The 23,810-nt window shown below is 39.6% G+C and overlaps 1 protein-coding gene across 2 annotated transcripts; it reads left to right on the forward strand.

Annotated features, from left to right (window-relative positions):
* The first annotated feature begins 74 nt into the window (after positions 1-74).
* LOC125238377 (protein fem-1 homolog C) lies at positions 75-23,442 on the forward strand. 2 transcript variants are annotated; one of them, XM_048145685.1, is made up of 13 exons: positions 75-322; positions 1,862-2,018; positions 2,422-2,597; positions 3,190-3,307; positions 3,922-4,086; positions 8,711-8,893; positions 12,647-12,739; positions 14,702-14,769; positions 16,226-16,326; positions 16,936-17,055; positions 18,396-18,529; positions 20,673-20,847; positions 21,208-23,442. In XM_048145685.1, the coding sequence occupies exons 1-13, from the start codon at positions 156-158 to the stop codon at positions 21,519-21,521; spliced, it is 1,971 nt and encodes a 656-aa protein (XP_048001642.1). In that variant the 5' UTR covers positions 75-155; the 3' UTR covers positions 21,522-23,442. The 2 variants fall into 2 exon arrangements, with proteins under 2 accessions (XP_048001642.1, XP_048001643.1); XM_048145686.1 differs by having other exon boundaries at positions 1,862-2,012.
* Positions 23,443-23,810: the final 368 nt, after the last annotated feature.

The raw sequence follows: 23,810 nt of genomic DNA on the forward strand, positions 1-23,810 counted from the left end.
AATATGCGCAATGGAATGTCAAAACGTGAAAATAACTTTTGCACAAATGTCAAATGGCTCCTTTGTGTTGTGATTGATTGATTTTCTATTTGTTTTGATCTCCGATCATTTCGTAGTTTTTCTCATCGCATCGGAGAGAATAGACGAACGTAATCATGTGGGACGAGGAGACGGAGACGGAGTGCGTCAGCGATATAGTGAGGCTGACGGCTTGGAAAGCTTCAGATACCTATGGAGTCCTTTACAATGAGCTTATGCAGGAAGTCAAACATTCTGCGCCGGGCGCTAGGCTCTCGGCTCGATTGAGAACTGCACTTGAAAGGTAACTACCCTCAATAGCGTTAAGTTATATTAAACGTAAAACTACCCGACGTCAATCATGCAACACAAAAATGGAATGTAAAATCTCAACATCTTTATAAAAATTTAAAAGCATGTTACATGCAAAAACATTAAATAAAATGATGATTGAATTTCACCATCGGAACTATAATTTAAATTAATAACTAAAGGATGTGGAATTTATTTTTTAATAGCTGTATTGGAGACCAATTTCATATAGGCATACCTATGTATTTTTCAATGTATTAGTATATAACCAAATAATATGAAATAAATAAATGGAATCAGTGTAGTAAATTTGCTAGATACGTTTTTTTTTACAAACTGGCCAGTGATTGACCTTAGTCGCACCTGATGGAAAGTGACAACAAGGCCGAGTTTGTAGCTCACTGGTTCAATAATAGCCTCTTCACTCTTGACTTGAATACACCCAGATTGTATTCGGATGAGGGGAGCATGTTCCATTCCTTAGCAGTTTAATTCATTATCTATTCTTATTAGATTTGCTACTTACAGATTACCAAAGTAGTTTTGTAGGTTTCCATTTATTATTTGGTTTTTGGCAAAGCAACTCCTGATTACATCAATAAAGAATAAATGGAACACCTAAAAGCGAGAAGAATGAAAGTCTGTAACTGCAATACAACACAAATAATCCTAAGTCATGTAGGAATAGAAAAAAAGGATACAATATTTTCTTTGCCCATGTTTTTTTGGCCATTAAAAATTGAGAGAACTGGTGGATAAGTATTACATACATACATTATAAACACGGTGCTTGTGAGCATTGCAAGAGATTTTAAGAGCATATTCCTGATCCCATTTCAAGACTAAAATGGCATATACTTTTTTCTAGATTTCGCCTAGTTTCAGAGTTATGACCAATTGAAAAAAATATATTTTCTTATTGTTACTCAGTACAAAAGGCTTTTTTAACGATGTTGATGCCATTATGGAGAATTAGTCTCACTATCCTCATTGATAGATATCCAAAAGTACGGAATAAAACCTTTAAAAAATGAGGTTTTTAGATAAAAAAAAAATCAAAATTCATTTTAAGTGCTAGTTTTATGAATAACATTTACTTTTTATGTGAAAATACATTCGAAAACAGTAAAAAAAGAAATAATAAAAAAATTTTTTTTGGCTAAGTTTCCTCATGTGTATTAAAAAAAAATCTTTCCTTTAGCCTTACAAATGCGTGATTAAAATCTCTCGCAATGCTCACGAGCACCGTGTATAATCACGCCTGTCTCTCATAAAGGGGTAGGCAGAGCACATGAACTACTAAGTTTCAGTGCCACTTTTGGTAAAAGGAGTTGAAAGAAATCCAAATTGTGACATTGCAGTGACAGGTTGCCAGCCTCTCGCCTATGCTACAATTTAACCCATATCCCACAGTCGACTACTACAACACCCACAGGAAGAAAGTGGGTGGTGAAATTCTTAACCCGTCACCACACGGCCCACGGGGCATAAGTATTCCCCATTAAAAATTAAAAGGAAAAATTATTTATAGACTATCACCCGACGACCGGCGTCTGCTCTGCTCCCGTACCCGAGACGGCTGTGCCCCACTCTTCATCGCCTGTCGCCGTGGCAACCTGGAGGCCGTGGAGTATCTGGTCCACGTCTGCAATGCTGATCTGGAACAGCGTGGGGTTTACGAGGTGAGGGTAAGCGACAATCATCTCATCCCCATCATATTTGTTACATTACTGGTTGTCAACTTGTCAGTTCACCTTGTTAATAGTAGCATTTAGACGTCAAAGACACACACAGGTACACATTCACACCTTCTGCCTCATGTCTCACAAACCTCTCTTAGGACTTTCTAACCCTGAGGAGAAATCATTGAAAGTGCTCCATAAGTTATTTGGCCCTTCGTAAGGAGACTTGACTTGCCAATTATAACATTCAACAAACATATTACTTTTTTTTATGTGGCTAAGCCCCTTTAGTTCATTTTTCTAAGATATTTTCCTCTTTCAAAATATGATAGTGATAGTGAACACAAGCATAAATTACAAATCTTATCATTTTATTTGTCTAAACTTTAACCTAACCATTATTTCTCAGGTACCAGACGAGCGTTCAGTGCACTGCGTGACAGCGTTATGGTGCGCAGCTGTGGCCGGCCATTTGCCGGTTCTGAGGGCTTTGGCTGACGCCGGAGCTAAGTTAGATGCTGGCTCAGATTCTGGGTCTACCCCAGTCCGGAGCGCCTGTTTCATGACACACCTGGATATCGTCAAGTTAGTACTATTACTGTCTATATGTCTGATGATATCCTAGCCACAAAATTAAAATTTTGAAAAAAACCCCGACCGCGACATAGTGGACCGATTTTCATGAAACATGGCTAAGAACACTCCTGACTAACTCAGTTTTCAAACAAAAAAAAAACTAAATCTAAATCGGTTCATCCGTTCGGGAGCTACGATGCCACAGACAGACAGACATACACGTCAAACTTATAACACCCGTCGCTTTTGCGTCGGGGATTAAAAATGAAAAATCTAAATGAAATATTTGTATTTCAAGTGGAGTTTCAGCCGCGCCGGCTCTAACCCTACGCCTCAGCTTCGAGAAGATTTCAGTCCCTCAGTTTATTTTTTTTCTTACAATAATTTTATTGTTACAATTAATTTGTCCCCTGTTTGGAGAATTCCAATAAGGTCTAGTTTACCCTTCGTAGGAAGGTCAGATGGCAGTCGCTTTCGTAAAAACTAGTGCCTACGCCAAATCTTGGGATTAGTTGTCAAAGCGGACCCCAGGCTCCCATGAGCCGTGGCAATATGCCGGGATAACGCAAAGGAGGATGATCGTGATGAATAATTGTTACAGATTTCTAGTGGAACGCGGCGCCGACATACACCGGCCGAACCACAATGGCGGGACGTGCCTCATTAATTCCGTACAGTCTTTGCGGCTTTGCACGTATCTGATCGACCATGGGGCTGAGGTGAGCTGAAAGTTTATCATCAGATAAATGTCGTTACTAAACTCGAGTTTCTTCCGCTGGAGGTGGAATAAATTATTTGAGATTTTGCATAAAAATATTCTGAAGCGACATCTTGCATATCAGACAAGTTTCAAGAGTGATCATTTTGCGAGCTTATTTATTATTTATTACTATTAAACAGGGACTTCTCGTAATTTTTAACTTTGGATTAGCAGACACAATCAATGCAATAAGGTATGTTTAGTTTTACTTGTCTGTCTTCTGTATTGACTATCGACAATACAACACACATCATCCATAATGACCAGTTTTACTTAACCTCCAATCAACCCTCCAACTTCATCATATCTCACCACAAGACTTAGAATAAATTTGAACTTTTAAATTTGTGACTTTTGGTATTTTAAATTTGCTTATGGGGGTTTTGTGAGCGAAAAATCGTCGTAGATCGCATCTTGTGAAATACGCTTTCCTTAGTTTTTGTATGTTTTTTGTCCAAATGCAATTTATGGGAATATTTTTTTTCTATTCGATGCCTTATTATCTATAATAGATCTATATGAAACTGGTGATAAAAGTAAAATAACAAACTATAAAAACTTATTTTCTCTTAGGTCGACGCAACAGACATGCAACACAAAACCGCCCTGCACTACGCTATCCAAGAGCACCGTCTTGAAACAGCTCGTCTACTGTTGGCTAGAGGAGCTGACCCGCGCCTTACCTCTCGTGCTGGTGACGATGCATTACGCACTGCTGCTTTAAAAGGAGCTAGTCAAGTAAGTTTTTAGTTAATTTATAACGAAGTAAAAATATCCTGGTCAGGGCACCAATTGTTATAGTCTCTAAACAGTGGACAAACTTTATAGTGCCACCTAGCGACATATATTCTACCTCAGTATACTACAAGGTTATAAAAAGTCAGATTACCAGATACGGTACTATCCAAGAGCACCGTCTTGAAACAGCGCGTCTATTGTTGGCTAGAGGAGCAGACCCGCGACTTACTTCTCGTGCTGGTGACGATGCATTACGCACTGCTGCTTTAAAAGGAGCTAGTCAGGTAAATTAATGGATATTAACGTAGTTTGTACTTATGTTAGAACAAAGTAAAAATACCCTGGTCACGGCACCAATTGTAATGCTCTTACAGGCATGATTTTTTTAAGGTGTTAGGTGGCGACATCTATTCAGTGTTCGTTTCAAGAATTTCAAGATTACAATGAGTTAGAGTTGATATAAGAGCACCGTCTTGAAACAGCGCGTCTACTGTTGGCTAGAGGAGCCGACCCACGACTTACTTCTCGAGCTGGTAAGGCAAAAGGAGCCAGTCGGGTTATATAGGCTACTTGCCTCCTAGTCAAATCAGTTTCTTTTTAGGGTCCCCCCACATCTAGCGTCTCGCGAGCGTCGCGTCGGGCCAACTGCATGGAAAAAGACGCCGTGTCGACGCGACGTCGACGCGGCGTCAGGCTTTGCCCATACAGTTGGCCCGACGCGAGGCTCGCGAGACGCTAGATGTGGGGGGACCCTTAAGAACTGTCAGAACAAATTTGAACGACTTACTAATATGGAATTTATATGAAATCGAATTGTGTGACGTCACGGTCAACTCAGTTACTTTATATATTTCTACCTGACTTATTAAATAGAAATTGAATTTAAAAATAACTTCTATCCATGTTGTTCTTATAATTATCTCATGCTTTATTTCGTGCATGGTATAAAATATTTTATTTTAACTACAGTCAAGTTCCCTATACCTGACTGGCTCCTATACGTCCTCATCGTCATACGTCATCCTGTACGTAGTTAAGTATGTAACACAGAGAACCTCCTATAGAGTAGCAATCTTGTATATTTTGTTCGCGATACGAGTCACCAGTGCCAGGGGTGCGAGGAGCGGGCGGGGAATGTGTTAAGCGCGCTGTGATTGGCCGTTTCAAGGACGGCGGGCAGTCGCGCCAGATGAAAGGGACTGTCCCTCTACTGAAGCGTAAGTGGCCAATGTAAGTTGACCTATGCCGGCTCTGAATAAATTATAAATATGACTTTTTTGTGGAATGTAATGACGTCTGTTTTTAAATTTGAGCTTCTTGTTACCTTTCCACACCATTTCACACTACAGGTGGACATCTTTAAGACATCAAAACACCCTTTTTCAATTTTTTACTGCGAAAAACACGCGCTGCTTTCGGGTCTGTTACTTGGTCGCTACTGATCGGGCACGGCGAGCGCCCGCGCTTATATCAGTGCAAATACTAGGAAGGCTGGCGACCGCGAGTCTTCTTGTAATGGATGTCTATAGGGGTTGGTCTGTGGTATGTAATAATACCCGGGTCACGGCACCAATTGTAATGCTCTTACAAACACGATTCTCTAAACAGGGGACAAATTTTACAGCATCTGTCTAAGCGAAATATTATTATATTCTAACTCAGTATGTACAACATTACAAACAATCACATATGATACGATTTAAGACCTTTAAACCGGGGATAAAATATAGTGTCACATGATTACGCCATATGATTTACTTTTGAAGACGCAAAAGTTACCTATCCACTAACCTAATTGTATTTTAATCACAATTCCTATCAATATATCTGCGTAAATGTAATTTTCCATCACAATATAGTAATGCACTTTGCTCCAGATATTGCTACTTCATATCGTTCAAAGATCCCTAATCAGGTAAACAACACAGGGTGTCCACTTTCTGGAAAGTCAGGGAAAGTCAGGGAAAAGTCAGGGAAGCTCATAGTGGTCATGGAAAGTCAGGGAAAGTCAGGGAAATAATTTGGAGGTCAGGGAAAAATTTGGCACCAAGAAAAAAAATCAAAAAGTATTGAAAAAATAATATAATTTCTTGGGTTGGCCACATCCATGACAGTAAAGATGGACTCCCGGTAGTGATTTTAAGGCAACTTAGAATTGTCTCATAATTTTAGAACAAAACGGGACTTAATCGCGTAAACACTTACATTTATATTTGGCCCGACGTTTCGAACATCACATTATGTTAGAATTGTCTCTTTAGACTTTTTATGACAAATATAGTACCTGGCCTCCATCCTAGTGATTGCTAATGAGGAATATCTTCATGCTTAACCTTAATTTATCCGGCCCAAAATCGTAAATGCGGAAAAATCCACATTTTTTTTACTTTGCGTGGCCCACCCTCATATTCCAAAATGGCGAGGGGGATCGGGAATAAATTCAGTTATTGTGATTCAGATTAACTGGAAAGTTGCACCACAATATCACCATGTAGGTACAACATTCATAAGGTAGGTGCTTTTGCTAGGGCGATAGGAAAACGACAAAGACAAAGTTACGTTACGTCGCTGTCCAAATTCTAACGCCGTGTCTTGCGTGGGCGACGGTCGCGCGACCGTCGCCATCGCATCGTCTACTTCCATATCGATATGGTTTGATTTCGTATGCGTCGCATCGCCGTCGCGCGACCACCGCGCGACCGTCGGCCACGTAAGCCACGGCGTAAGTGTCTATCCGATCCGACAAAGCGGAGTTCCTCATAAAGCCTATGGCGCAAAACGTCACATAGAGACGCAATTTTGTATTAGTCAAAGGAGCATAGGAGGATAATTAGCGTGACGATGAAGCACTTGGAAACCTGTAGTGGCAAAACACCTAAATGGGCATCCCGATGCTGACAACAGAGAAAAAATTTCGCGCTCGCTTCGCTCGCGTTTAATATTTCTACATATGTAATATATTTTTTCTCAAACATGCAATGAAATATTGTCTTTACGTTCCTTAAAATGGGCTGGGAAGTATCGCTTTTTGGGCGCAACAATTCGAGAGGACTGTAAAGGGATTTCATATTATTTTTTAGGCCTAGGCCTGCAAAGTACCTTTTTTTTATAAAATATTGTCCTTTAGAGCAGTTTTTTTTATTTCATTGTATGTTTGAGAAAAGCACTATACATGCCTCGGCGTGAAAACGGATTCCCGGCCTCGTATCCCTATCCGGCCTCGCTCGCACGCTCGCTCGGCCGTATATACCCACTTGGCCGGAAATCCTCATTTTCCCGGCCTCTGATGTAATGTACTATTGTAACTTAGTCAATACTTCGCGCTCACATTACGCTTGAAATCTCGTTTTCATTTCAAGCCTGCTTTCCTGACTCTGCTCTGGTAGACTAGGTACTCCATTTTGTTTGTTAAGTTATGTACAAAATAACTACTACGGGACGTATAAAAGGGGAAAAAATTTAGCGCTCGGTTTTTTTTGCATGCAATAACCAAGGGCGCCGAAACTCAAAACACGCTCTACCCTTATGTCCCTGATTGAGAGTGCACGGGCCGGCACTGGTATAACCAAGTTTAATCATTAACATAAAGGAAAATAGTTAATATAAAAGTATGACTGCCTTGCAAATTTTTATATTTCGTACTTTAGAAAACAAACATATCCCAGAAAATAATTGGCTGTAACAGACGGACAGACAGACGCACGAGTGATCCCATAAGGGTTCCGTTTTTCCTTTTTGAGGAACGGAACCCTAAAAAAAATGCTTTTTCTTCGGGTTTTTTTTAAGACAAAAAAAAACTGTTTTTTTGCAACCGTGGTAAAAATATCATCATAGAATGAAAATTTGGTCAGGGAAAATTTCTTAAATGGTCATGGAAAGTCAGGGAAAAGTCAGGGAATTTTTTTTGGATTTAGTAGTGGACACCCTGCAACAACATATTATCTTCACAGGGGACTAGATGTCCTTGCAAGATTACCCTGGTCACCTATATTCAGTGTAGGTTTGTAGGACATCTGTTATCTTTGTGATAATCAGTGTTAGTGACATGCTGACACATATTCTGCTTCCGTGGATGATAACGTTTTATACGCATATAGGCAGGTGTTTTTTTAATAGCAAGAAGCATATTATTCATAAGAAATGACGAAACAACACGAACAGAACAGTCATACTAAAGCAGGGTTCCTTAGACGTTTTACGGTCATTTCTACGTTTTAAACAGATCTACGAACTCATGCATTTAAAAAAATATTTTGGGAAAAGATTAGAGCCTCGTACAGTAACTAACCTACTGGGGACAGTGCGGACCCTGATTAACATCTAAGGAGGGTCCCCTATGAGCTTAAAACGTGAGCTATGCTGACTTCCTTTAACATATTCATTACAAAAAATGGCGTACTACCTCAGAAACCGGTCGTTATCTATAACCGCTAGTTTGTATGACGAGAAACCGCCCAGCGGGTTCTTAGCTACCAGCCGGGTTCTTAGTTGCGAAGGTGTTAAGGGATGTCTTTTACGTGGTACACACACGTCATTTGCTTCTGACAAACATAAAAACAATAAATATTTATGACCTTCCATATTTTCCAACTGCCCTAAAAATCCCATAAATTGTTGTCACCAGGTAGTGGCATTGCTAGCGGCGCGCGTCCGCTACGGGCCCTCCCGCCTCGCCGACGCATACGAACTGTTAGGAGCCACTCAACTGGATGAATTCAACGACGTATCAGCCTGCCTGGCCGCTTGGAGACGGGCTACAGCTCTGAGACACGCTACAGGGACTTATGTGCCTAAAGTACCTGAACAGGTAATTAAATACTAACAAAAAGTACTTTAAAAAGGTTCATTTGGTCTCTAGTGGGCGGTTGAAGTGTAAGAATTGTTAGGGGCCACTCAACTGGATGAATTCAAGAACATTTCAGCCTACCTGGCGGCTTGGAGACAGGCCACTGCTCTCAGGCACGCTACAGGGACTTATGTGCCTAAAGTACCCGAACAGGTAATTAAATACTAATAAAAAGCACTTTAAAAAGGTTCATTTGGTCTCTAGTGGGCGGTTGAAGTGTAAGAATTGTTAGGGGCCACTCAACTGGATGAATTCAACGACGTATCAGCCTGCCTGGCCGCTTGGAGACGAGCCACTGCTCTGAGACGCGCTACAGGGACTTATATGCCTAAAGTACCTGAACAGGTAATTAAATACTAATAAAAAGCACTTTAAAAAGGTTCATTTGGTCTCTAGTGAGCGGTTGAAGTGTAAGAATTGTTAGGGGCCACTCAACTGGATGAATTCAACGACGTATCAGCCTGCCTGGCCGCTTGGAGACGAGCCACTGCTCTGAGACGCGCTACAGGGACTTATGTGCCTAAAGTACCTGAACAGGTAATTAAATACTAATAAAAAGCACTTTAAAAAGGTTCATTTGGTCTCTAGTGGGCGGTTGAAGTGTAAGAATTGTTAGGGGCCACTCAACTGGATGAATTCAACGACGTATCGGCCTGCCTGGCCGCTTGGAGACGAGCTACAGCTCTGAGACACGCTACAGGGACTTATGTGCCTAAAGTACCTGAACAGGTAAAAAAATAACAGTAAAACCACTGTAAAAAGTCTCATATTTCTAGCTGGAGTGTATGAATTGTTAGGGGCCACTCAACTGGATGAATTTAAGGACGTCTCAGCCTACCTGGCGGCTTGGAGACAGGCCACTGCTCTCAGGCACGCTACTGGGATTTATGTGCCTAAAGTAGTGTTGTTATAAGACTAGTCTTGAAGACTTTTAAACCTTAAAGACTTGCAAACCCTAAAGGTTCACGCTTTAAAGACTCAAGCGTTAAAGGTTTTAGCTCAGAAACGGTTCAGAACCTTAACGACTCAAGCTTTTTATGAGCTCTTAAGAGTGTGTCTTTAAGACTCGGGCTTCATAGAGAGCTCAAGCCCCCTAAACCTCGAAGGCCTGTGTCAAGCTTTAAGAGCTCAAACAACGAGCTTTATAGGCAGATAGTATTTATTTTTAACCCTTAATTTGACGGTGTTGGTTTGGTAGATTTTAGGGTTCCGTACACAATGGGTAAAAACGTAAGTCTATTACTAAGACTCAGATATCCGTCCGCCCGGTCACGTCACCACGCTGTATCTCATGTATCTCAGGATACTAAAAAGTACGGAGCTCTCAGTGGGCGAGTCCGACTCGCACTTGGCCTGTTTTTTTTACTTCTGTTGACCTTAGGATCTAGTTTATTAAAAGCTCTTAAGACTTAAATGCTACAAACCTTATAGACTTAAACCTTCAAAGCTTAGGAGTCTTTAAAGCTTGAGGACTAAAGACTCGAGGATTCTGTGCTCGTAAGCAGCAACGCAAACTTATAAGGTTGAGGCTTATATGGTCGAGGCTTTAAGGTTCGAGGCTTTTAAGACTCAGAAGTCGCGACTCGAGTTTTGTAGTTTACGCCTCAAAGCTTAAATTCACAACACTAGCCTAAAGTACCCGAACAGGTAATTAAATACTAATAAAAAGTATTTTAAAAAGGTTCATTTGGTCTCTAGTGGGCGGTTGAAGTGTAAGAATTGTTAGGGGCCACTCAACTGAATGAATTCAATGACGTATCAGCCTGCCTGGCCGCTTGGAGGCAAGCTACAGCTCAGAGTCACGCTACTAGACTAGAGACGTATGTGCCTAATGGGTAATTAAATACTAATAAAAAACACTTTAAAAAGGTTCATTTGGTCTCTAGTGGGCGGTTGAACTGTAAGAATTGTTAGGGGCCACTCAACTGGATGAATTCAACAACGTATCAGCCTGCCTGGCCGCTTTGAGACGGGCTACAGCTCTGAGACACGCCACAGGGACTTATGTGCCTAAAGTACCTGAACAGGTAATTAAATACTAATAAAAAGCACTTTAAAAAGGTTCATTTGGTCTCTAGTGGGCGGTTGAAGGGTAAGAATTGTTAGGGGCCACTCAACTGGATGAATTCAACGACGTATCGGCCTGCCTGGCCGCTTGGAGACGAGCTACAGCTCTGAGACACGCTACAGGGACTTATGTGCCTAAAGTACCTGAACAGGTAATTAAATACTAATAAAAAGCACTTTAAAAAGGTTCATTTGGTCTCTAGTGGGCGGTTGAAGTGTAAGAATTGTTAGGGGCCACTCAACTGGATGAATTCAACGACGTATCAGCCTGCCTGGCCGCTTTGAGACAGGCTACAGCTCTGAGACACGCCACAGGGACTTATGTGCCTAAAGTACCTGAACAGGTAATTAAATACTAATAAAAAGTACTTTAAAAAGGTTTATTTGGTCTCTAGTGGGCGGTTGAAGGGTAAGAATTGTTAGGGGCCACTCAACTGGATGAATTCAACGACGTATCGGCCTGCCTGGCCGCTTGGAGACGGGCCTCTGCTCTGAGACACGCTACAGGGACTTATGTGCCTAAAGTACCCGAACAGGTAAAAAAATAACAGTAAAACCACTGGAAAATGTCTCATATGTCTAGCTGGAGCGTATGAATTGTTAGGGGCCACTCAACTGGATGAATTCAAGGACGTCTCAGCCTACCTGGCGGCTTGGAGACAGGCCACTGCTCTGACGGCTCGGCCACGACATCGGTCTAAGCGCGACAGCGGTGAGCGGCGGCCATACATTGGAGCGAGACACAGCGATGGGACTTTTCATTCGCTCGTATGGCTGCCGCTCACCGCTGTCGCGCTTAGACCAATGTCGTGGCTGGGCCGTAACAATTTTTTTTTTAGTATGAATAAGCAGACGTTTGACCACGATCACACCTGATGGCAAGTGATGATGCGGTCTACGGTGGATCACGCTTACCTATGAGATACCTATTTACTTTTGCTTTAAAGAGACCTGGATTGTACTCATGTGGGAACACAGACTCAGGCAGGGCATTCCACTCCTTGGCGGTTCGATGCCTTGGAATTTCGATGGTTTACTTTGTTACATTAGGATTTTCGACGGTAAAACTCGTTCCAGCTAGATGTTATTTTCGAGAAAACATGTAGGTATTTTTGAGTGTTTATATTTTTTAACCCCCGACGCAGAAACGAAGGGGTGTTATAAGTTTGACGTGTCTGTCTGTCTGTTTGTCTGTCTGTCTGTGTGTGTGTCTGTCTGTGGCATCATAGCTCCCGAACGGATGAACCGATTTCGATTTAGTTTTTTTTTGTTTGAAAGCTGAGTTAGTCGGAAGTGTTCTTAGCCATGTTTCATGAAAATCGGTCCACTATGTCGCGGTCGGGGGTTTTTTCAAAATTTTAATTTTGTGGTTAGGTTATTTGTAATATAATTTCGAAGATCTCTGAAACATTTCTAACGATTTCGATGGCTTACTTTGTTACATTAGGATTTTCGGCGGTAAAACTCATTCCAGCTAGATGTTATTTTCGAGAAAACATGTATTTTTGAGTGTTTAATTGTTTATATATTTTCCAATCAAAGCTGAATAGATCTTCTAGATGTATTATAGACCCTCAATGGTATATTTGGTGCTTTAGTCACCCCTTTGAATGAATAGTAAAGAATAGCATGTTTTTTTGTTTTTAGGAGCCGCGCAAAGCCCTGCTGTACATGCGCGAATGGCGCACTATGGCCGAGCTGGAAGCGTGCGCGGCCGACGCTGATACTCTGCGCATACAGGTTACTTCAACTGATATAAAGTCCCTTAAAGACGATCAAGAACTTTGTTAAAGGGGCCTACTAGGGGCAGCCTGTCAGTTGCAACTAAAAAGTGATAGCACCTCAGCAGTTCTCGAAAAGTTTGTACACAAATTAAGGAAAAAGTTAAATTTGTTTTTATTAATTCCTATTTTGTTACCAAGATTTTGTTGATGAATTGAGAATTTATTAAGTTTCATTTCGTCATTAAGGTTCTCTAGTATCTATATTTTCTTAATTATAACAATTAACCTGTATATATCTTACGAAAGTCGACTTATATTACTAAATGTTGGTAACAAAATAAGATCAATTAAAATTTGCTGACGTGGCTATGTACAAAGTTGCCGGGAACTGCTCACCTAATAATTGGCAGGCTGTTGTCACTCGGCGAATTTACAGTATGTTGGCTCCTTTAGGTATTTAGACCAAATAAATTGTATTTTAAATTCTATCTAATAATCTCTTACGATGTCTAAATAGGGCCTAAAGCAAGTTTTTTTTTTAAGACATTCTTACACAGATTGACTGAGGCCCACGGTAAGCTCAAGAAGGCTTGTGTTGTGGGTACTCAGACAACGACATATATAATATATAAATACTTATATACATAGAAAACATCCATGACTCGGGAACAAATATCTGTGCTCATCACACAAATAAATGCCCTTACCGGGATTCGAACCCAGGACCGCGGCGTAGCAGGCAGGGTCACTACCGACTGCGCCAGACCGGTCGTCGAAAAGCCTACGAAAAGTTTCCTGTAACAGTTGTTCGTATTTACCACGACGTAGCTGTACTTAGGTAACAATACATATATTATTGACGATCATAATGTAAATTCATATAGGTTTACATAGCATCCATACTAATATTATAAATGGGAAAGTGTGTGTGTCTGTTTGTTGGTCCATCTTTCACGGCAAAACGGAGCGACGAATTGACGTGATTTTTTAAGTGGAGATAGTTGAAGGGATGGAGAGTGACATAGGCTACTTTTTGTTTCTTTCTTACACGAGCGAAGCCGCGGGCAAAAGCTAGTAATTTATAATGTAATTTATCATTATGAAATAAATAAAACTAAACTATTGTATGGAGGTGAGATTGAAGCTCAAAAGCAGGCAATATTAAATTAAAATTTGTATACCTACCTGGAAAATGCATTTACATAACCATAAATTAAATATAACAAGATCATACCATCCCATACATTAAAATGCGACCGCCTAAGACCGCGCTTACACTCCACCACACATAGATGGCGCCACAAAAAAAAAAGGCTTGTAGCTTTCGATTATACTTGTAGATGGCGTTAAGTGTCACTTTTGACATAGATTTACGGCTCGGAATTGACACTTAATGCCAATCTACAAATAATCGGTGCTAACAAGGCATTTTTTGTAGCGCCATTTATGTGTGGTGGAGTGTAAGCGCGTTCGTAGGCGGTCGCATTTTAATGTATGGGATGGTATGATCTTGTTATATTTAATTTATGACATAACCAGAGGGCGGAATTGCTCATGGCAAAAATCAAACGTCAATAGAGTTGGAACGTTAAATTTTATCGACATTTTTAGCTATCGATAAATTCAGTCACCTTTTACATTTCTGTCTTTAACATTGACCTCTGATTAGCTATTCGACTATTTGATTTTGACCTCTTTGATTAGATTAAAAGTAAATTGTATGACATTTTATTACCATTTCCGTCACTAGTCCCTTTGCAACTAATTAACGTTTGAAAAAAATGATTAATCCAAAACGAAAACAGTCAACAAATGGATAAAGAAGTATCCTTGTCTTACTTACGACGAAAACAACTCAACAATATACTGATAATTTCAGTTTAATCGATAAAATTGAACGTTCCAACTCTATTAACATTTGATTTTTGCCATGAGCAATTCCGCCCTCTGGACATAACATACAATATCTGTCTATCAGGCGTTGCTGGTTTGTTGCCGTGTGCTGGGCAAGGAGCATAAAGAACATGTTTTCCGACTCATGTACCGGTAAGTTTATAACCCCGGCTCGCACCAATGACTTTTTCTTGAATTTCGGTGAAGGAAAACATCGTGAGGAAACCGGACTAATTCCAATAAGGTCTAGTTTACCCCTTCGGGTTGGAAGGTCAGATGGCAGTCGCTTTCGTAAAAACTAGTGCATACGCCAAATCTTGGGATTAGCTGTCAAAGCGGACCCCAGGCTCCCATGAGCCGTGGCAACTGCCGGGATAATGCAAGGAGGATGATGTATCGGTAAGTTTATAAATACCATATGGGAAGAGTTGTAAGTTAAAAGTTATTCGTAGTGACATCTAGCGTCATTCACGCTTCAATCACGCGTCAACTAGCGTAAATTATCAGTACTGCTACTTGTCAATAGATGTCGCGACGAACAAAAAGTCTAATACTCAACAATTTTTAGCTAATATTACAATAGTATTAATCAGTACCTACTCTGTTTTCAATTCCTTTGCTTGTAATATAAGTTGTAAACTGTTTTAAATGTTTTAATATTACATTTTTGGCAGACGCAACCCTGTTGGCACCTAGTGTCGGGTAGCGGTACTGATGATTTACGCTATTTGACGCGTGATTGACGCTAGATGTCACTATAAATAACTTGCATTTACTGATATGTGAAGTTACAACTATTCCCTTACTTAGTCCTCTATGATATGACTCACATTCCAATTTTGCAGACCAAAACGTCACAACAGATATCGTCTATAATAGCCAAAGAGCGGAATTCTTCATAGCAAAAATCAAACTGTCAAAGGGATTGACCTAACTGTTTTATCGACTTATCGATAAATATTATTTTGTCATTCAACGAAACAAAGATAAAGTAATGAAATCAGGCTAAGTGACTTTTAACACAATGTTTCTTTAGCTGATGTAAATGAACATCACATTAAGAGCAATATATTGTGGAAGAATTTTCTTTGAAACTAAGAGAAGAATCTTTCTGTATCCATTTTTTATTGTTTTTCTTTTAGGATTATTAACCATTTTAGTAACAAGGCACGGAAATCACTCATGAAAACTCAAGTGACATAAATGACATAATGTTGCTGCTGACATGATTTACTTTAATATGGAGATGCAAGTTGCTTATCAAAAAGTTCAAATGTTACAGAATAATCTTTTAAGTTGATTATGGATACCTAATGCGATATTATTCCGTAACATCGATAAGTCGATAAAACGGTTAGGTCAATCCCTTTGACAGTTTGATTTTTGCTATGAAGAATTCCGCTCTTTGCTAATAGCTATAGTGAACCATTTATGTAGCATAACAAGGTTGATTTTTGAGGTGCGTTTAGCTTCCCATCCGACAATATTCAGTGAGTCATCCCATATTTAGAAGATTACTTATGTAATTTAAAAAAAAACGTAAATATAATAATTAATTGCCGGTATATTTTATTTGTTCTTAGAGTATATTGCTAATTTTTGTTCATAGCGGAGCGTCGTACGCTGATTCGTTCCGATACCAACGCTGCATCGACCTGTGGACATGGGCGCTCGAGATACGACTTGAGAAGGACTCTATTCTGTACCCTGGTAAGCAAGTCACGCCGCAAGGCAATAATGATGAAATATTGAGAAGTCAAACCAGACAATATAATGACAAATTTATACCACAGCGAAATGTAATTAATTTTTTCTACTCCCGAACTGTAATTCATCATTTACAGGCTTGTGCATAGATCTTTAAAACCCTACATAGAAGTCTATTCCCCAAAACCAGCGTATCGAAAAAACTAAAAACGCATTGTTGGGCTCTGTAATCATGGCAACGCATTGTTGTAACGATACTGCGCGCGTGCAAACCTTTGCGTCAAAATACAGGAAAAAGTGTGAATTTCACGAAAGTTATTCAAGAAAACTATTAAAAACTAAGTGCATGGTTTCCATATTAGCAAGTCGTTCAAATTCGTTTTGACAGTTCTTAAAAAGAAGCTGATTTGACTAGGATGCAAGTAGCCTATAATTGCCAGATTATCATTACATCATTAGTCATAATTTTGAAACCTTAAACTTTTCAGGGTTTTCGTTAAGGTCATCTATAGATAGATACCATGACTTAAAACTTTATGAGAAGCAATAGAGACCCTTACTCGACTAAGTTCAAGACAACGACGTAAGAAGAGTTTTATTTTAATTTTTTAGACACTTGCCACACAGCGTGCGCCTTGTCACGATTACTGCTTGACGCTCGGGGCGCACTCCCCGCCCAGCCTCACGAAGATGTAGTACACATTGCTGAACTACTGATGAACTCACTGCCAGGTAAATACAAAAATATTCTGTATATTTTTTTTTGACGACCGGTCTGGCTCAGTCGGTAGTGACCCTGTCTGCTAAGCCGCGGTCCTGGGTTCGAATCCCGGTAAGTGCATTTATTTTTGTGAGCACAGATATTTGTTTTAGATATTTGTTCCTGAGTCATGGATGTTTTCTATGTATATAAATATTTGTATATTATATATATCGTTGTCTGAGTGCAACACAAGCCATCTTGAGCTTGCGACTCAGTCAATATATGTAAGAATGTCCTATAACATTTATTTATTTATATAATCATGCCTGTATTACCAAAAGGGGTAGACAGAGCACATGATTCTACTCATGTTTCAGTGCCAGTCTTGGCAATTAAGGGGTTGAAAGAAAACTGACGGGTTGCCAGCCAGCCTCTCGCCTACGCCACAATTTAACCCATATCTATCACAGTTGCCTTCTACGACACCCACGGGAAGAAAGGGTAGTACCACGCGGGGAAATACTGAAATATTCTATATCCTGACTTTTTTACCATTGACTATATTTGTACAGGATTTCTTTCTTCGTCAGTAATTACAGATACCAGACCTCATGCTGCCACGCGAAAGCAGATTTAGGTATAAAATGAAGATTGGTAGAGATTTTGGAAAGAGCATACAAGTTATGAGAATGGCGACAGTACAGTGCGTTGAAGTTTCGCGTGACGTCACGTCTAGGTACAATTTTTACTTAGAAGTGACGTCACAATCACAAGCCCCCCACTCCGGTACTGGGATGCTCTATATATTTGTATTTTTTCATTAATTATAAAAAGCGAAAAATATGTGTTTAGTATTTTTGGACGATCTAACTGACGAACTAAACAGATTTTGCCATTTTTTATGTTGTCGTCATCCCTATTGATCTTTCTCGAGGGATAGTCCTCTTAGACTGTTTTCTCGTAGCAGCATGGGACCACGCCACGGTGCCTTCACTGACACAATATGTGGACACTGATTGTGTCATGTATCACATTTATTAATTTTTACAAGCTTTTATTCAACTTGCCTTGTTAGTATGTTAGTGTGCGTCAAAACGTAGAAGCTAAATTTGATCCAATTCTCGGTTCCCGATTGAGTTGAAATATTGCACACATATGTAAATCACATGACAATGCAATATTATGGTATCATGAAGCTAATCTGATGATGGTGCAGAAAGTTGGTCATGAAACGCCGTATCCTCATCGAGTAAGGGGTTTTTAAAAATGTTTGGGAGAGCAGTAGATGACTGTTAAAAGAAAGGTACAGTCGGTGATAAAAGCTTGTGCCAAAAATATTTTTTTTGCAAAAAAACTATTTCCATTTCAGAGGCCCGCGAATGGCTAGTCCCCCGGCCCGTGTTCAAGAAGCAAGCGGACACATTCGACCGCGCGCTGCGCTGCCTCGCACACCTTCTACATCTGATGCTCGACACTGCCACTACTGATGAAGAGAGGACTCTTGTAAGTACTGTTATACACTGTATACTAGCTTTCGTCTGCGTGAATAAGTAAAAATAGCTTGTCATTGATTCCCTATACAATATCGACTAAATCTGTTAAGCGGGTAAAGCTTAGAGGTACCATCAAACAGACCGATAGACGGACATTCAGACATACTACCTCTTATATACATCTGATGCTAGATACTGCAACTACTGTTGAAGAACGGACCCTTGTGAGTACCTTTTGTCTGCGTGATATTAGTGAAAGTAGCCTCGTTTCCCTATACAAACTTCCATCCCCTTTTTATTTACTTAAAGAGTGATATCTGGAACAGTATCTATCATATATTATTCTTCGAGACGAGCTATCTCTGTGCCAAATATCAACTAAATCGGTTCAGCTGTTTAAGCGTGAAGAGGTAACAGACAGACAGATAGAGATACCCTCGCGGGCGCTGTGTATAATAAGACAAAGTAAAAAAACCAAGGGTAGCTCGGTAATTTTTTTGAATGTAATTGATACTTTGGAGGATTTTCAGGAGATTCCAACTTTCTTTTTTTTTAGTTTAAGATCGCTGATATGAGGCCATTTCGTGGCACTTCATTCCTTTCTGTCTTGTTATTATTATGTGTATTGTGTCTTGCCTGTGTTCACGAATAAATGTTTAATATCTGGGCGACCGAGCTTCGCTCGGTTCTATTTTAATATATCACGTCTTTAGATAAAAAAAAAACTCTTATAAATACAAAAACAAAAAAAAGACAAAAAACAAAAACTTAATTTCTGGCCGGGATTCGAAACCCTGACACCTACGATCTATCTGCGTACATTAGACCGACCTCGTGCGACTGAGCTACGCGGAATCGATGCGCGCGCGGCGAAATTAAGGACCATATTTTACGTTTACAAATGCGAAAGAAAAACTCATGAAAACTCGAAAATTCGCGTTTTCCGGGATCTAAGGCTACGCTAGATCGATTTTTCACCCCCGAAAACCCCCACAAAACAAATTTCAGCGAAATCGTTAGAGCGGTTTCCGAGATCGTCGGTATATATAAATAAATAAATAAATAAATATACAAGAATTGCTCGTTTAATAGTATAAGATTCTATTCTATTATTTACTTACACTTTTAAGTGACAAGCCGACGGCCTTTCTACCGCGATACAACCGGTTGACGATTGTTTTATGTTCATAATAGCTTCTCAACTAGTAAGCGCTGGTGGCCTAGCGGTAAGAGCGTGCAACTTTCAATCCGGAGGTCGCGGGTTCGAACCCCGGCTCGTACCAATGAGTTTTTTGGAACTTATGTGCGAAATATCATTCGATATTTGCCAGTCACTTTTCGGTGAAGGAAAACATCGTGAGGAAACCGAACTAATTCCAATAAGGCCTAGTTACCCTTTGTGTTGGAAGGTCAGATGGCTGACGCTTTCGTAAAACTAGTGCCTACGCCAAATCTTGGGATTAGTTGTCACAGCGGACCCCAGGCTCCCATGAGCCGCGGAAAATGCCGGGATAACGCAAGGAAGATGATGAATAGCTTCTCAACTATTATCCGGTCCGACGACCGGTCTGGCTCAGTCGGTAGTGACCCTGCCTGCTGAGCCGCGGTCCCAGGTTCGAATCCCGGTAAGGGCATTTATTTGTGTCTTGAGAACAGATATTTGTTCCTGAGTCATGGATGTTTTCTATGTATATAAGTATGTATTTATCTATTTAAGTATGTATATCGTCGCTTAGCACCCATAGTACAAGCTTTGCTTAGTTTGGGGCTAAGTTGATCTGTGTAAGGTGTCCCCCAATATGTCAGCAGTTCTCGAAAAGTTTGTACAAAAATTAAGGAAAAAGTTAAATTTGTTTTTATTACCAAGATTTTATTCTTTCTATTTTGTTACCGAGATTTTGTTGAATAATTGAGATTTTATTAAGTTTTATTTCGTCATTAAGGTTCTCTAGTATCTATATTTTTTTAATTATAACAATTAACCTGTATATATCTTACGAAAGTCGACTTATATTAATAAATGTTGGTAACAAAATAGGATCAATTAAAATTTGCTGATGTGGCTATGTCCAAAGTTGCCGGGTACTGCTCATGTATTTTATTTATTTATTATCAGAAAAAGTGGGACTTCAGACTGGTGCTTTTTTTATCAGGCACATCGTCGAATGCGGCGCGTAGTCGAACTGCAGCTCCGGTCGGCGCACACCTGCGACACACTACTGCACCTCTCCGTGTCCCGGTTGACTGTGATCCGCTCCTCTTATTGCGGAGAGGATGCGGGCGCGTTGTTCCCTAGCGCGAGCCTGGCTAGGGCCTTATTATCTGCAGGTACTGTCACTACTGTCCTTAAAGCATAATTGAGCATTAAATTTCTTTTTTTTTTTAATATGCTATTTCTACTCAGAATTAATAGCTTTTTCAATCCCGCGGAACGTAAGCGCCATCGACAATAAGGTCCCTTTACCCACATGTCATGTCATGTCAGAATTATAGTTTTGCATAATATAATTAATAGACAGCATCTTGGGCACTATGCCTCAGGGGCCCTCTTTAGTCAATATAAGTCTAATAAAAATAACGTTGAATCATTCAAAACTCCTATTATTAATTGTTTGAAAATTTTTAGAAGCTGGTTGTACTTTTATGTGCCATACAATTTAAACTGCTAAAAAACGTACATTTTTACAGGAGCCGACCCCCTCCGTCGCAATACAGCCCGCTGCACCGCGCTCCACGTGGCTGTCCTGCCATACAACTTCAGCTCAACTCTAGTCGAAGCTCTACTCGCCAGCGGAGCGCACCTCGACCAACCGAACAAATTCGGAGACTCCGCGAGAGAACTACTAGCACTCAACTCTAAGAGTAACGTAAGGCCGCTAAGACATATCACTCTAGCGTGTTTGGCCGCTAGAGCCCTGTGCAAGTATAACCCGAGTTTGTGTTTAGAATCACCCATGATACCGCGACATCTGGTTCAGTTTCTTGATTTACATCGCCCTTAGATTCTTTTAGTTAATTTCTAGTAGAAGCCGGACTTCTTTACCGAATAAAATCGATTTTTCTGCACGTCATTTTTGTGGCACAGTTATTTCATTACAAATACATTTTGCAAGAAGTTCTTGGATTTACATCGCCCTTAGAGTTTTTCAGTTACTCTTTATAAACCCTGATTTACCAACACAAGTTCGACTCAGCGAGGGAGCTGCTAGCGCTCCACGCTAAAAGTAACGTGCGACCGCTATGACATAACCTTAGGCGCGCCATGATACCAAGACATCTGATTCAATTTCTTGATTCACGTCCTTAGATTTTTTCACTTTTTTAGTAGAAACGCTGCTTATTGACAAAATAAAATCCATTTTTCCGCATGCCATCCGTGTGATCACACAGATGTAGTGCGGAAAGATTTGCCTTCGTATTGTTACGGAAACATACGAACGTGTCATGTTATTTCAGTCAGTGTCAGTACAAGATTTACTGACATTGACTGAACTAGCATGACAAATACGAACGTTTCCGAAAAAATACGAAGGAAACCATTTTCGCACCACATCTATACGTCATTACTCATTACAGTTACATTTTGCAAGATGTTCTTGGATTTACTCTTAGATTTTTTTAAATTTCTGTTATTGTTATAAAGTTTTAGGCGATTTAAATTTTACTTTTTTCAAGATTTAGCACATTTCAATGTCATCGCATTGTATTTTTATCAAAATCAATTTCGCCACATAAATATCATCTGTGTTTGCTAACAGCCATTTCTCGGAGCTACAAGTTGCAATTTACAAGTGGATGTCAATGTCTAATATGACAAGTTGGAAAGAGACTTCCGCTTGTAACTTGTAACTTTCAGTTTTGAGAAATGGGCTGACAGGTCATTACAATCATATTACTTGCATGAATACTAAGTTCTATTTATATTCGATGTCAATAACTTAAGTACTTTCCTGAGATACTCTAATCAACATGTATAAGATTCTTGTATGCCAATATTACCGCCGTATGAATGTTAGAAATTAAAATACTTAGAATTTCTGTGAAAATGAAATGGCAGAATCGTTGAAAACTTCTGTTGATTGATCTAATTGTGATATTTTAGAAAAAAATCTCGTTATAAGAGACTGAAATTGATCAAATTATCTTAAATATAAATATATTGTAGGTTAAATTTCGTGTAAATTATTGTTTTTTCGACGTTCTCAAATCACTACATTTATTTTGTATAACCTTCATAAGCTTATAACTAATGTAAAGTAATGAATCATTTAAAACTACAAATGTAAAAAATATGAATCATTTAAAACTACAAATATAATACTGGATTTTCTAAATACTTCTATGAAATATTTTCAGAATAATCTAGCTATCACATATGGACGTATAAACGCGTCGAAATTCTCTGTCCCGATCTTGTTAACGGGCCTAGCACGGGGCGTCCCTATCGCACTTACAAATAGTGCGAAAAGAACGGCCTAACGCGATAAAGTTTATCACGCTAGTGTGCTAGGTCCGCAAGACTAATTATTTTAATATATCTTGATAAAATACTGTCAGTATTTAAATGTGATCATTTACAGATCTATTATAAATGTAGTCATTTTGGAAAACGTCGCGAGCTATGTAACTCCTAGAGCCATCAGTGTATACCAAAATAGTCATTCATGTAACTGTATGTATGTTTCCTACATTAGAGCGGTATAACCGTCGTTGATTTCATGAAAATTTCATATAATATACTTTAGTCAGTGTTTTTGACACCCAACGATTTTGACAGTTTCGCCGATGCAAATTTGCGAGTGTGTTTAGTAAAACGTCCCATTTTTGTCGGTTACCATTAAGGCGAGATTTACTTGTATCTTTATATGAATAAACTGATAAAGCGGCTTTATAGCAATCGACAAAGTGGGACTTTTCCCGTGCACACTCACATTTTATTTAAAACGTCAGTTTGATGAAATTATGACGTTTATTAGGGGGACTTTTTTTTTCAAAGTTGTCCACCCCACTTTTTGGATTTGGAAAGTTTTATGTGGTTTCCACTCAGAATCGCGAGCTCTTTCAATTCTAATAGGAGAAAAAAAGTGTCCCAAGATTTTTTCCCATTCCGTTACCATTTTTTCAAACATTTTGTATAGCGGTAACGGCGGTAACGGAATGGAAGATTCGAAAAATGTATGGAAATCTTGGGACATTTTTTTTCTCCTATCAGGATCGAAATAGCTCGCGATTCTGAGTATTAATCGCGTAAAAAATACCCATGTTACAAAAAAAGTGGGGTGGATAACTTT

The sequence above is a fragment of the Leguminivora glycinivorella genome, chromosome 23 (assembly GCF_023078275.1).
Source record: "Leguminivora glycinivorella isolate SPB_JAAS2020 chromosome 23, LegGlyc_1.1, whole genome shotgun sequence".
Taxonomy (NCBI): Eukaryota; Metazoa; Arthropoda; class Insecta; order Lepidoptera; family Tortricidae; genus Leguminivora; species Leguminivora glycinivorella.